We start from the raw sequence: 14,878 nt of genomic DNA, 5'->3' as shown, positions 1-14,878 counted from the left end.
CCAAAATGGAATTTGCACCTTCTGGGCAGCAGCAGCAGCAGAAGCAGCAGCAGCAGAAGCAGAAGCAGCAATAGCTGATTAAAGCAGGACGTGAGCAGCTTCTACGTGCAGAATGCTCATGCATTATATATACCAATAGTAGCTGCTCATTTCCCCTTGCCACCTCTCTCTCTCTCTCTCTCTCTCTCTCGCTTTCTATCTCTCTCTCTCTCTCTTGCTGTATTTGAAGTTTATGTAATGCGTTCGTAAGTCTTCGGCTAATCCCATTAAGTACTCGTACATTCCTCTCAGGCATCCCAATAACTAAAATGCTCTGCAATTTATCCTCAAAATTTGTCAGACGTTTTCACGAAATTTGTCGGCGCCTTTTATGTGTGTGTGTTTTGGCAGCCAAAAACAAACAAAAAATCAATAAAACCGTTTTCGGCGGCAGTTGGCACTTTGATTTTGATAAATGCAGCCGACGAAATCGTTTGTAGTTTTTTATATTTTTTTTTTGTTTCGTTTTTTAGGCCATATCTGCGCGACACTTTTCCACATTCCAGCACTGTGCGAAATTTGAATACCAAAGCATTAACGCGCTTTGCCGCATAATTGCATGATTCGAAACCCAAAACAAAAACCAAACCAAACCAAACCAAACCCAATGAATTCCCAGACCTAAAACTAACCTCACTTCTTGGATGCCTTTGCGGAACTGCCGCCACTCCTTTTAGCTCTCTCGCTTTGAATATCGATCGAGTTGCCGCCTCGCTTCGTTTACTTCTTTTCTGTTTTTTATTCAATTATAGTTATATACGGCAACGCTGGGGAGAGCTCCTATCGGACTGGCTCTCAGCGCACAGGCAAAGTTTATCATTGGTTGGGGGGAAGGAATAGCAAATCGAATTGCTCTGTGGTTTCCTTTCGACATTCGTCGAATGGCGTTTAATGGAATTTTTATGCGGCGCCATTTCGCGAACTGTCAATTTCTGACTTACACACTGAGTTGTTGAGCTTCATTAATCGGACAAGAATTATGACCAAAAAAAAAAAGAAGCAAAAAACACATTTTGCAGCACTTTCAGAGATTGCAATCAGCGCCAAGTGCGCTGCTCAAGTGCATATGTAATCATAATAAAATAATCCAACTCAAAGGGAAGCATCTAAAGTTTGTAAATATTATATTTCTTAAACCTTTTTATCTCATAACTCTGTTTATTTGAGATGAGTACTTTTCATACTATTTGATTGGGGGCTACTCAATTTGTTAATCGCACAAAAACTTAATAAAATAATCATCAAATGTTTTTAGAAAACTTAAGCCATAAATTTTAATTTGTAAAAACTGCTTAACTAAATGAACACTTTTTACTTTTTTCTTTCTATACTATTTCTGAGTTACATATTATTCTGAAGAAAAGGTATCTTTAAAGCTGTGCTCAACTATTTGCCTCGAATTAATCTCAAACAAAATTTCGAGTTCATTTAATGAACTGACGAATATTTAATTAGATGCGAAATCGACTCCCATCAGCACTCCCTTCACTTAGTGCTTATGTCTCTCTTTCTCTCTCTCTCTCTCTCTCTCTCTCTCTCTCTCCCCAATTGGCACTTACCCTCTGACCGATACAACACTAAGTTCTGCGCATAATTCATGCAACAACAGCAACAACAACAACAAGAAGTAAAGTAAGCCCTCGAAATGTGCGTCCCTGTAATCCGATATGCGACATAGTCCCAGTCGTAAACCCCGTCGAACCGTTGCACGTTCCTTTCATACAGCGTGCCACTAATAGAATAATTCGTTAATGTAACTACAGGATACACAAGTAGAATATAATCCGTTGGACGAGCGATTATCATTGGCTTTTTATCTCAAATTGAATTCGCCAACAGCAGAAACTGAGCATCTGTTCTGCTGCTGTTATCTCTAGTCGAGTATCTTTGCGATACATTTTTGTCATACTCACATGGATGAGTGGCAGCAAATGGATAGTCGAGTGTGGGCAGGCGCGGCGGATGAGGACCGCACGGGTGCAGGGCGGGGGGGCACTGATAGCAAAACATTCCTCTGCCCGCAGCTGCAGGACCGAGCTGTAAGTGAAAAATACAAGAAATAAGTTACAGATTCAGATGCAGATGCAGATGCAGATGCAGATACATAAATTGGTTAAAAATTGTCAGTAATTTTGATTAATTTACTTGCCAATCACGTACAAAAACGGAACAGTTACGAGCATTTCAGTATTGAGGCTGGGCAAACTTGTAATTTAAATGCAATTCAATTGATGACGACGTCGACGTCAGCCGAGGCAGCGACTGCGACTGCGACTGCAACGCATGCGGGCCGACTTTGCGTCGCCTTTAATGTTGTCATATGCACCTCAAACTCAATTCGATTCAATTAAAGACAATTACAGCCTTATGACAAATCATCTACAATCGATTTGAGTTTTTTTTTTATTTTTTAGTTTTTTTTTATGGTTCTTTGCTTTTGCATCTTGCTGCCGCAGAGTGCAGCGCTGCTGGCGTCGCTGTCTGCATACAATTAAATTGTCCTCAAACGAATCAATTGATTTAAATTAATTGCATTTGCCGCAAACTCGCTCATTGCTCGTCACTCAACGAATGGATCTTCGGACTCGACTACTGCCACTACTATTTACAGATCTGCATTTTTATTGCCCAGTTGATGAACTGACATCAGTTATGAAGTGCAATTGCCGCCCAGTTGGCGCCTTCTGCATCTCCACGGCTCTTAATTAGACCAATAATTTCTCATGGACCGGGCAAGAACTATGAAAGTTGCTGCTCTCATAATATCAGGTCAAATGTCACGGGGAAAGAGTATGTTGGAAGAAAGCCGTCGAGCATTATAATCAGATAAGATATGGGAATGAACTGAATTACATATGTGAGAATGGAAAGACTCATGCAACATTTGTAAGCGATACTTGTGAGAAATAAAGACCTAGAGATCACTCTCACAATGAACATTGATAAATGATTAAAATATCAAAAGTATCATGGAATCAATGTGATGAAATGAAATGAGGAATATCAGTTTCGTTATAAGTTTGTAAATTCACAATATCAATTCAACTTTCAGAATTTAAACAATATTCTTACACTTTCTTATTTGAGTAGTATTTTACAATCGAATTTTAAATCATTTAAGTCATATTTTGACTGACTGGGTGATTATCATATAGAAAATTAATTTTAAATAAAGTCCATAACATTTTTAGCATATATTGGATTATGTAGTTTTATTTAGTAAAGAGATGCATGACTTATAGCAATATTATAGCTCTGTTATTCATTATTCTCATTTAGTCAAACTTAATATATAATTAGTGGTGGTTCCAACACTACGACTAAATACATCTATTCTCCCATTCGACTTCAGGCATTTATATGTATTCAGAGTTATTCACATGTTTTCCTATATTCTACGCCTTTTTTTCTGGCCAAGGATTCTTCTTTAGCTATTGACTATTGTTTCGTTAGATGACTTCTTTGCAATGTTCTGTCTAGAGACCGTTGAGTATTCCAAGTCTAACCTTGCCCACGACTGCTTCACTCTTAGCTAAAATAATTTTCTTGTCGTTAACTCTGCTCGATTGTTTTCAATTTGTTATATTATTAAGTTAAGCTCTTCTCCCTTCTAATTATGCTATTTATAAGTTGTACTTCAGTCAACAAACTATGAAAATTCCGCCACTTTACCCAACCATGGAGTTGCCCTCATCCAAGTTTCCGTGCCACACTGTGAATATTCGCCGTAGAGGGACCCATTAAAATTTCAAAAATCAATTTCACGAATAGCATTTTGATTTGATTTACATTTAACACGCGTGGATCAGGCGACAAATACATATACATATATCTATATATATATATATACATATATATATATATGTATAGGCAAGCAAGTAATATGCATGACTACGCTTTGGGCCACACCATTAAGCTCTGCTCCGGCGCAGGATCTGCGGAGGGCTGTGCCCCAAAACAGTGGCCGCAAAATGTGCACGGCTCGTTCGGCTGTACGGCTATTTAATACGCCCAAATAATTCAGCATAAATTATTCAGTGGAAATTAATTCACTAACAACACCAGTCGTACGGCCAGCAGTAGTCGTAGTATTAGTGCAAATAGCCGGGCGCAGCTACATCGTTGACTAACGGTAACGGCACCTACTTTGGTTTCCAGTGCCACTAAAACTTTACACTGTTGCGGGTCGGTGAGGATGGGTGGGGGGTTTGGGGATTTTGGGGGCCGCATGTGCAACATTAGACACGAAATGGCAATTTTCCATTTGGCAAATGAGTTTTGCGGCCGACGGACTCCAAATATAACAATTATGCAAAATTACAAATTCTCACAATTCAAATGGAATGCTTTGGTCAGGACATTGGGTCCTCATGATGCTGCTGCTGATGCAGATGCTGACTAAATGGAAATTTATTGGCGCCGAGCGCAGGTCGCCGATGCTTTGGGGACCCAGCTGAGGCCGCGTCCTTCTCCTCATCCTGCTCCTGCTGTTCCCCCCGTTGATGCCGTTAAATTATTTTGCGTGTGTAAATTTGGCGGAAATAGTCTGTAACATGATATGCTAACACTTGTGGTGCACAACGGGCTGCCAGGGTGACAGGTGGACACACAGACAGAGACAGAGAGAGAGAGAGAGACAGAGAGAGAGAGAGGGCGCGAGGGGAGTCGTGTGCCGGCCATAAATAAAATTCCATAAAGTTTTTTCTTTTAACAAATTTATACTCAAATAAATTAAAATGGCGCAAGGAAGCGGCAAACAAATTTGTTGTATTCATTTTGCATGGATTCGTTGGCTGGCGGTTGGTGCTATATATATATATATATATATACATATATATGTATGTTTGTACAGAAGTATGCACACAATTAATTTTAATTGCAATTGAAATTGAAATGTAACTGGAAATGCGAGCACAGGAAATTGCAGAGCAACGCGAGGAATGGTCTAATATGAAAGCAAACATTCTGTAATTCTATTCCCAAATGTTTGCACAACTATCATAAATTGATGAGAAATATATATACGATATATGTAAATGCATATTTGACAGATACATTCACATATGTGTTCATAAAAATTATACAGATATCTACCAAGTATAATGTATATTTGCAATTAATTGCATTTCAATTCAAATTATTGTATGAGTTTAGGTGTATTATTTGAATTTTGAGGAGTTCGATTAATCGATTTTTATATTACTTTGAAAATATATATAAGTAGTTTTCACAAGCTTATATCTTTAATCAAGTGTTTTTTTATTCAAGCCTTAATTTAATTAATTAATTCGGACACTGCTGCAGAATGAATACAAAACAAATCTCAAACTTTTTGCGCTAGAATAAATGAATAAATTGAATGTTATTATTGAGAATGCTTGGCTATGAGATATCCCGGATCCAACTATTCAATATATATATATAATATATATATATATAATATATAATAATAATATATTGCTGATAGTAGTTTAAAATATGTCGTCCTAGAAATCTCTGCTGCTTATCCGATTTTAATTAATTTATTACAGTTGACTTATTCTACTTGTCTGTTGTTGGGTTAGCAAATGCTTCCTTTTACCTGTCACATAAATTGGTAAAAATTGCATAAAAACATTTATAACCATTTTGAAAATGACTAAAAATAATGTAACTTGGCTTGTCTTAAGATAATTTTTACGAAAAGCAGCGACAACAAATTGTTAATTGCATTTATCTTTTTAGAGATCGTTGAAAATGTTCAAATTGTGCCAAAATAAAGATCAGCCTTGAAAGATATCATATCATTATTTTTATTCTTTTTTTAATATAAAATGCATTTAATCTTTATCACTGCCTCTTCTTAGAACTTCTTGGAAATCCCTGCTGTGTTTCTTACAACAACTTAAAATACTATTGCCAACTTTTGGGCTGTGCCACTAATTAGCGCACATTGGCAGCAGTTGTTGTAGCTAATGTGGTTGCAACACACGGGACACAAGCAGGCAACAGCAGCAACAGCAGCAGCTCATGCAACTGCAGCAAATGCAATTATCCAATTGGATGAAATGCACTTGCTGCTGCTTTTTCGGCCTAGGCCCAGGCCCAGGCCCAGGCTTAGACAATGCAACGCAATGCTGCAAGCTGTGCTGAGCTGCTGTTGCAGCAGCACACGCGAAATTCAATTAGGTGCGCACTAAACAGCGCAACGATTTCGATTTGACTGCCAGGGGAGGTGTGGGGAATGGGGGCAAATGCAGGCATGGGCGCAGCCAGAACTGGACAAATCTGTGTGCTAAGCTCGGACTCGGAATTGCCTTTTGTTGTCACTGTGTGCTGTGTGTGTGTATGTGTGTGTGTGGGGGTGTTGTGGCACATTGTGTCGTTTGTCGCTAGTTTCTGCCACGAGCCGTCGCCAAAACGGGAAATTCAATCAGAGCTGTAGGATTAGACAGCGGCAGCAACTGTCTACCCCAATTGCATTAGGGAGCTGCATTCGAGTTGTTCCGTGTTCCGTGTTCCGTGCCCCCCTCCTCCCCCTTGGCTGTACCGTCTGTTAGGGTTGTCAACATCCGCGTGGAGCGATTGCGTTAATGGAATTAAAAATTTAACAATTTTTTACTCTCTTTTTTTGTGTTTGCTTTTTTTTTTGCTTGCTTGTTTATTGTGCGCTTTTTATGCCAATTCGTTGGAGTTGTGCAGCGGCTCCCCTTTTTATTCACTCTCTCATTCTATCTCTCTCTCTCTCTCTCCCTCTCTCTCTCTCTCCCTCTCTCTCTCTCTCTCTCTGTCGAGATGTGTCCCCCCTTTGGCGGTGGGTGTTGCTGTCGCTGATTGACTTGTGTTTCATTTTAATTTGGTTAATTCAAATTAATCAAGCGAAGTCGACAATTTTTTTATTTTTAATTTTTATCGCCCTGTGCGTGTCTGCGAATGCATTTGTTTGTCATACCCTTTTCACGCTGCTAAGTAGGGTATGCCTCAACATTTTTTTATGCAAAAATCTATTACATAAATTGTAAATAGATGTTTTCTTATGTTTAATATGAACACAATCAAATATTCATTGGTCGCATGTAATAAAATCCCATTGATCTATTTCCATGAATTAACAATAAATTAAAAGTAATTTAATAATTAAATACCCCCATAAATTTATACATTTTTTACTATTAAATGAATTTTTAATTTAATTTAATTTAATACAATTGAATAACTAAAACAGCAATTTTTGCTAACACTTTCACACTTCAACAAACACAACTTAAGTGCAGAGTGGGTATCTCAAAGTCGTGCCACAAATTACATTGGCATATTGGTTGGTTCATATATGAATATGTATGCAACATCAGCCCCACATACCAGATCTCTGGACAAGGGGACAGCGGGACAGGGAGACAAGGGGGCAACTGGACGTCAGCTGTTGCAGACGCGTTTCCACTTTGTTGTTTGCTCAATTAATGCAATTGCCTTTGTTGTTTTTGTTTTTGTTTTTGTCGCATTATTAATTTATATTTATATTACTTTTTTCGCTGCTGCTTCTGCCTCTGCTGTGGCTGTTGCATAATGTGCATCAGACGTCGCAGCTGCAAATTGCATTACATTTTGATGCGTTTTAATTAATTTTGAGTTAATTTTTGTTGTTTATGTTTCGTGTTTTATTGCTGTTGCCTTTCATTTGAGGGACATTCGATCAGACAATCAGCTGATTTAAATTTAGCTGATAAAAGAGCTCAAATTAATTTAAATATATTTAATACATACGGACTGTATTTAGTATATTTAGTATAGACTGTAATATTTAATTTTCTTAATTTACTTAATTTTAATTTCTTTGTTTAAATATATTTTTGCCTTTAAGTATATTTAAAAATACGGATTGTATTTAGTATATATTAAATATATTTAAAGGCAAAAATATATTTAAACACATATATATTTAAACAAAGAAATTAAAATTAAGTAAATTTAGAAAATTATATATAGAATTTAAAATTAAAAGAACTAAGTTAAAATTTAACATGTTAAAAATAAATTCAAATATAATATACTATTAAATATTATATTAAATTGAATTGAAAGTTAAGAGTTAAGTTAATAGAGAAGCGGATATTTCAATGGGAAGACATCTTGGCTTAATCAAAGATGGATGGTTAATAAGAAGATGCACAAAGTGTTAAGAAGGCAAACGAGGCCAGGCAGGGATTGTTTATTGTAAGTTTTCATATAGGCTAATTATCAGACGTGCTCTAAATTAATCAAAGTTTCCGTTTCCTTTTTTAACAAATAAAAATCGATTCAATTTTTCGGATTGTGTTTCAATTCCATCGTTCCCTTTGGCAAGCTATACAACACTACAACAGGTGGTTTTCTTAGCTGTGGTAAATTTATTATAATATTTATCGTTTCTTAATTTTGTTTGTCTGTCTGAAAATCCGTTTAAGTATACTTTTCAGTATTGAATTGGCCGACTTATAATAATTGATATAATTGATATTTTAGAACGATGTTGATCGATTTGAAAACTTTTTCTATAATTCCGGGCAACAGCTGCCATTGGAACAATTGATCGTCCTACGGAATGTATCTAAAAATGTAGATGTCGACAGTTTAGCTCCGGTCGACAAGTGGATGTCATCATCGACATACATAAGCTCCTCAAAAATCGAGATTGCACAAACTATATTATATAGCTTTAAAAGGAACAATCGATCGAAGATGAGTTTTTGTGTTAGCAAATGTTTTGTTTACAAAGATATGCAAAAAATCAATTACAACAGACTATTATTAAAAATGATAGTTAAATTAAGATATCAGCAGATTAACTTCCCTTGCCACTGCTTTTACAAGAACTTAGTTGATCTACGAGTAGCATTTTAATGAACAAGTGAGAGAATCACCTGATATAAGTGTACTAAAATAAATCTGAGACTAGAATCTCATATTTGCTACACTTTCCACTCTTAATAGAAGATGATGCACTTGCATATTTTGCCACAGCCCACAACTAACCCAGATTTGTAGGCAGCCCCCAGCTCCTCCACCTCCGCCACCCCTCAAAGCGCTCCGCAAGGTCATAGTCACAGCCATATAACGTCACTTGATGCCTCTTCATTCCCTAATGGACTTATCGGCTTGCAAAAATCTCAGCTAAACAAGCGAAAATAACAACAACTAGAGAGAGAGAGAGGGAGAGAGAGAGAGAGGGAGGGAGGGAAAGAGAGGGAGAGAGGGAGAGAGATAGAGAAACAGACAGCGAATAGAGGAATAGAATTCGCAGCTGGCATAATTCGCACTGCAGACAGCGAACGGTCGGCGTGAAGCGTCATTATCATCATCATCATCATCGTCAGTTGGAGCAACATCATCGTCATGATGATGATGATTGGCCATAGCCGTATCCACGTGCGAGTCAGCCCCAATCCCGGGCAGCCGCCTCATCCCGCCTGCATTAGAGCCACTTAAACGCATTTGCAAAATTGTCTGCCACCCACACAACAACAGCAACAGCAAAAACAACAAATGTGGCAGTGTTTTTGTTGTTGTTTTTGCCTAAAAGCGCGATAATTTTAAGCCACGAGGTGGTGTGCAAGAGGCGCGTGGGGGGGAGTTGGGGGAGGGTCTAGCGGCCAGCGGCTCACAGTTGTTGATGAGGTTATCACTTTGCGAAAAGTAAAGTGCATCCGTTTTTAGAATTGTCCGTCCGCGTAATCAAACTAAACTGGCGCAGAATCCATGTCCCTCCCTGCCCCTCAACCCCCTGCCCCTTTGCCAGTGATTCGTCTCTGGCGTTGATTGCAGTTTTTGGCCGTTGTTTTTGTTTTTTGCTGCATTAAGCGCATTTGATTGTGTCAATTGGCTCGCGCCTAGGCTCAAACCACAAAGCAAAAATCCAAAAAAAAAACAAAAAACACATGAAACAAAAAAGTATGGAATAAAGTAGCCGTGATCTAGTCGAGAGTGATCGACTTAGAGGCATCCATTGAAAATGTTTAACCATTTGATTAGTTGGATGTGAATAGTTATTTAGATTTGGACAAAGTGGTTCTCACTTCCCCCGATATCTTCCAGATGTTCCCATATATTTTATTTTATATTATTATGTGATTAAAAGAATATAATTTAAAGGTGTAATATAAATATAATCGACAAGCTAAACATAAATATTATATTCTGCATTCTGCATTTCAAAAGGCTTTAATAACTAAAATCAAGAATCTATTTTATTGCCGATCTCAATAAGTAAGTTGAGAAAATACATTAAAGACAAATATTGCTTTGGTGGATTTCAAAATACAAACTTTTTGGATATAATAATTATAAAGCTATTTTAATTTAAGTCCAAAATCAACTTTACTTTAAAGAGCAGATATCAACAAATATTTAATTTCAATTTCAAAATATATATCAAGAATAAGAATGCCATAGAGATATCTTCGATAGAGTTGGAAATTACTCTTTTTTTTTAAAAATGTTGAAAAAGAAAAACACTTCTTTTCTTTGGCTAACAACTAAATGAAAATCTTGTCGGTTCGGTTTCGTTGTTAACAACTTTGGGATGCCCTTTATTGAACCAATTTGTTTTAGGGTATACAAATCAGTTGTAGCTGTGGAATCTGTGGCCACTAAATTGAATTATGCGCCCGACTCAGCGGCTGCCACCCGCCGATCGTTGATTTTGCCTGCTGCAGTTGCTCCGACTGTGATCCGTGTCCAAGTGTCGCCAATTGTGCAACACGAGTCGTGCCAGAGCAAAGTATGGGCTGGGGGTGGTGCCGGCTGACGAAAGCCAACCCTTCAATTTGAATTTGTCTTCGGGGCGCCCGCATGTAGGAGGTCTGCACATATAGTAGAATATATATATATATATATATATATTTATATATATATTCTCGTATATTGCACTCTTGACAATTGCGTGGTTGGTGTTTTGTTTTATCATAAATATTTTGATTGAATTTTCTGTTTAATTAAAGCAAATTGCTTTTTGTGTGCATTTGCCAACGGGCTAACATCGGCCTGCATGTAGATTTCTCCTCCTTTTTTATTTCTCGATGTCAATTGTTTGCCGAGGAGAGCGGGGGGTCTCCAAGCTGATTAAGAGCAACTGAGACAAAGAGAGAGAGAGGGAAATATTCTTGGGAAAACTCGTATGGGAGCAAACAAGTCAAAAGGGAATGCGAATAGTTCGAACTTAAAACAAAAATCCTTTTATAAAACAAATTAGAAGGCTTTAGTCGAGAGAACTCGACTCGGAGTTACTCGAATAAAGCTATTAATTAATTAGATAATAGTTTGCTCAATAGGAAAATAACCCTTTTCTAACTAAACCCGATCTTGAGAAAATTTTTTATTTCAATTGGAAAATACATTTTGGTATTCTTAATTGATGTAAATGAAATTTTAGCATTTGATCAGTGTCAGAACATATTATTTTGAAAGCTATATCTTTACAATTGTGTCTTTTACTGCTATCACAAATCGATTTGTATCCATATTCGCCAATCAGTGTCGGTTTTAAATAAAATGAAAACATATAATCCAAACTTGAAGTCTCCAACTTATTTAGTTTCTAAAATCGGCTGGTTCTATATGAAAGTTCAGAGGAACTTAACTGATTAAGAATATATATGCAGCTGATGCTTCCTTCTTAATTACATAATTAGCAAAGCGTCACAATTTTTAATGGATACTTTCGAATATATCATTGATCTGATAATAATAATAAAATATGAATGATAAAATTTAGATAATAGCCGTCATTTTTTTCATATTCATAAATCAATCAATTTGAATTTTTTCCCAAATAAAAATATGAATTCAAATTTATTTATTCACCATAATTGAATCAATATATTTTTAGATTCTAATGCCACTTAACCCAACAAATATTTTCAAATATTTCAGTTAGCTTTGTTTTATTGGCTGTCGTATTTTTTTGCAGAACACTCGCGTTGACAAACCGAGTGCCCCCATTTCCCCCCAGTTGATGGAGCACTAAAAATATTTCCAATTTCGATAGTCAATTCGATCAGCCAATCAATAAACATGGCAACTAACCTCCAACTATGCCCAATGGGCATTTGTACGATAATTCTATTTGCTAATTTAAATATGCCGAATTGTATATTTATATGTATAGATATATATATAAATATATATATATGTATATATATATATATATATATGTATTTCGCCACTCCGCGCCAGACAGAGCCACCCCTGCCACCAGCTCCAACCCTAATTGAGTTGAACGAATTGAAAAACGAATCGAAACTTGACGATGACAACAAAAGCTGAACTGAACTCGCCACCAGTGTAGTCCACACATATATATATATATATATATATATATATATATATATATGTATATATGTGCATGAGCAACCCCACGACTCGGCACCCACTCAATTGAGGCAAAACTCCAGTCGAGTTTTGGGGTACGAGTGGAGCGCATGGCGTTTGCATGGCTGCCAATTAATTTGCGGTTGATCAATTCAATTTGAAGCTGTGCCCGTTTTTTTTCTCCTCCTCTCTCCCTCTCTCTACCACTCTCTACCACTCTCTCTTTTCTTTTGCAAGGAAGTATTGCACAGAGGTACCGCCAGCCGGTAGAGCGATGGGGCTTTAATTTGTAGCCGCATTTCGGATTCGTTTGCCAAATTATTGGCCATTGATTTTGTGCTCGTTCTGCCCCTTTCCAGCAACTGTCTAGGATTCAACTCTGCCTCTCTCTCTCTCTCTCTCTCTCTCTCTCTCTGTCTCTGTCTGGGGAACCGCAGTACTCGTCACTCTTTTTAATTATCATCAATTATTCAAACTGCATTTGGAGTGATCAACTTTGGGTCCGTCCTCAATTAAGCAGCGTGTTGAGCTGCAGTTGGCATCGTTGGAGTTGTAGATATTTCTTTGCCGTTCCCCATTTGTTCTTCAATACTCATTCCACATTTGAATCCTTTCCTTTTTTGTCTTGCTCAAATCCTTTTTACTGAAGTGCTCGAAAAATGTTTGTGCGATTTCTCACAGGAAAGGCATCAACACAAACACTTTTGGTGTGCCTCCTCAAATGAGTGGGAGCACTTAAGCAATTCACACACACACACACACACACACACACACACACACATATATATATATATATATATATATATATATGTTTATATGGGGTTGTACTTGAGAACACTTGAACAAGATTTTTATCACATCTGAACTCATTAAGAAATTTTTAATGCAAATTAAAAGCGTCTAAATAAATTATGCGCAAAATGCTTGTGCCTTGAATTGAATTGAAAAACGTTGCGAGCAAACTTTGCTTATATTCAGCTTAGAATTATATATATATTTGTATATATGTATGTATATATATGTGTGCTGATCTCTATTCTGTGATTATACAACAATAGCTTAGATCCTTTGAATCAGTTAACTGGCATTTAATTTGATTTTTTTTACTACTTTTTATTACAGCAGATCCTAAAACATATTCGTACAAATTTCTTAATCGATTTTCTGAAATTTCGATAATCCTTACATAGACAACTGAGCAAAATCTTCCTCCAACTCAAACCTAAAATATACAAAAAACTTTTGAATGCATTTTCAAAAATGTTGAAATATCTGGCAGCTAAACTCACAAAAAAAGGCATGGAATCAAAATCTGTCTCGAACTTAAAGTATTGTAAGATGATTGAAATATTGTTATGAAGATTTTATCACAGCAGAAAATTAAAACAAAGATTCCTTGATTAAAATAATTACGATAAATGAAGTAGTTTTCTAATAACTTTAGCACATCAGAAAGTTAAAAAAAATTTATTTGATTCAATTAACAATTTGCCTTATTCCTCATTTTAATAATAATGTTAAATACAATAAATACAATATAATAAAAATGAAATATATTTGAAGTAGGCTTAAGTCCTTTAAATCGTATGAAACAATTCTGAAGTTGTAGATTTTTATAGAATGAACATCATTAAGAACCACCTGTTAAAATTCACTTTTAACTCGATTTTCTCACGTTTTCAAAGATTGCTTTAGATACCATCTTAACTTTCTCTCGTTCTCCCTCTCTCTCTCTCTCTCTCTCTCTGCTTCTTAATTTTTTATAGACCATCATTTAGCATTATTCTCCTTACTTTTTACTCTAACTGTTCTACCAGTTTCCCAAGATTAGATCATATTTCGTATCCTTAAACTCCCCTATTCTCTTTCTCTTTCTGCCTGTCTCTGGTTTCCCCCAACATTCGCAATGCGAAGAGTAATTTTCCACTTTCTAAACAGTTTACACTGCTTATTTTATCCGACTTACCTTGTTACCGTCCGTGAAAATTTTGGCAGTAATTCTTCAAGCGTGTCACAGAAAAAAATCCTTTCGTGTGTCTCCTGCCTGACGTGGGTTGGAAGCCGCCGAACAAAGAGCAACTTTCGACGGCGTCTAAAAGGCGTTTAAAGTCTCAAAGCACTTGAAAAAGTGAAACTTTTTGCGAAGAGTCGAGACAGAGACAGAGAGAGGGAGAGAGAGTTCTGGTCTGTGAGTTGCGGTCGTGTGAACTTTAACGGTGCAACTAGTCAAAGTTTTCGAGTCACACTCAATCAAGGCTCAAATTTGGCACATAAGATTTTGAGTTTCGCAGAACACACACAACACACGCACTCGCACACACACGGACATAAACACACATACGCTGACACGCAGCTTGATTGCTTTGCGCTAATAGGGTTATTGTTTTCGTGTCTCTTCGCACACACACACACGCACGCACACACACAAACACAGACAAGCAGCGACGCGAGAGAAATTGCAATTGTTTGTTTCGTTTCGTCTTTGTAATCCACTCGTAGATTTGCCTACTGTTAT

At 36.8% G+C, this 14,878-nt stretch overlaps 1 protein-coding gene across 1 annotated transcript in view; it reads right to left on the bottom strand.

The window, feature by feature from the left end:
• LOC6566756 (homeobox protein aristaless) overlaps positions 1-14,878 on the bottom strand; it is a 40,068-nt gene extending 25,190 nt beyond the window's left edge. Inside the window, exons 1-2 of the mRNA XM_001993196.2 lie at positions 14,330-14,878; positions 1,953-2,076 (exon numbers count right to left, since the gene is read on the bottom strand). Of these exons, the coding sequence (XP_001993232.2) occupies positions 1,953-2,049 (97 nt within the window). The 5' untranslated portion in view covers positions 2,050-2,076; positions 14,330-14,878. The remainder of the gene's footprint in view (positions 1-1,952; positions 2,077-14,329) is intronic.

The sequence above is a fragment of the Drosophila grimshawi genome, unplaced genomic scaffold, assembly GCF_018153295.1.
Source record: "Drosophila grimshawi isolate 15287-2541.00 unplaced genomic scaffold, ASM1815329v1 contig_1377, whole genome shotgun sequence".
NCBI classification, from domain to species: Eukaryota; Metazoa; Arthropoda; class Insecta; order Diptera; family Drosophilidae; genus Drosophila; species Drosophila grimshawi.
Note: the sequence above shows the minus strand (reverse complement) of the source record. Positions and strands in the feature narration are given on the sequence as shown.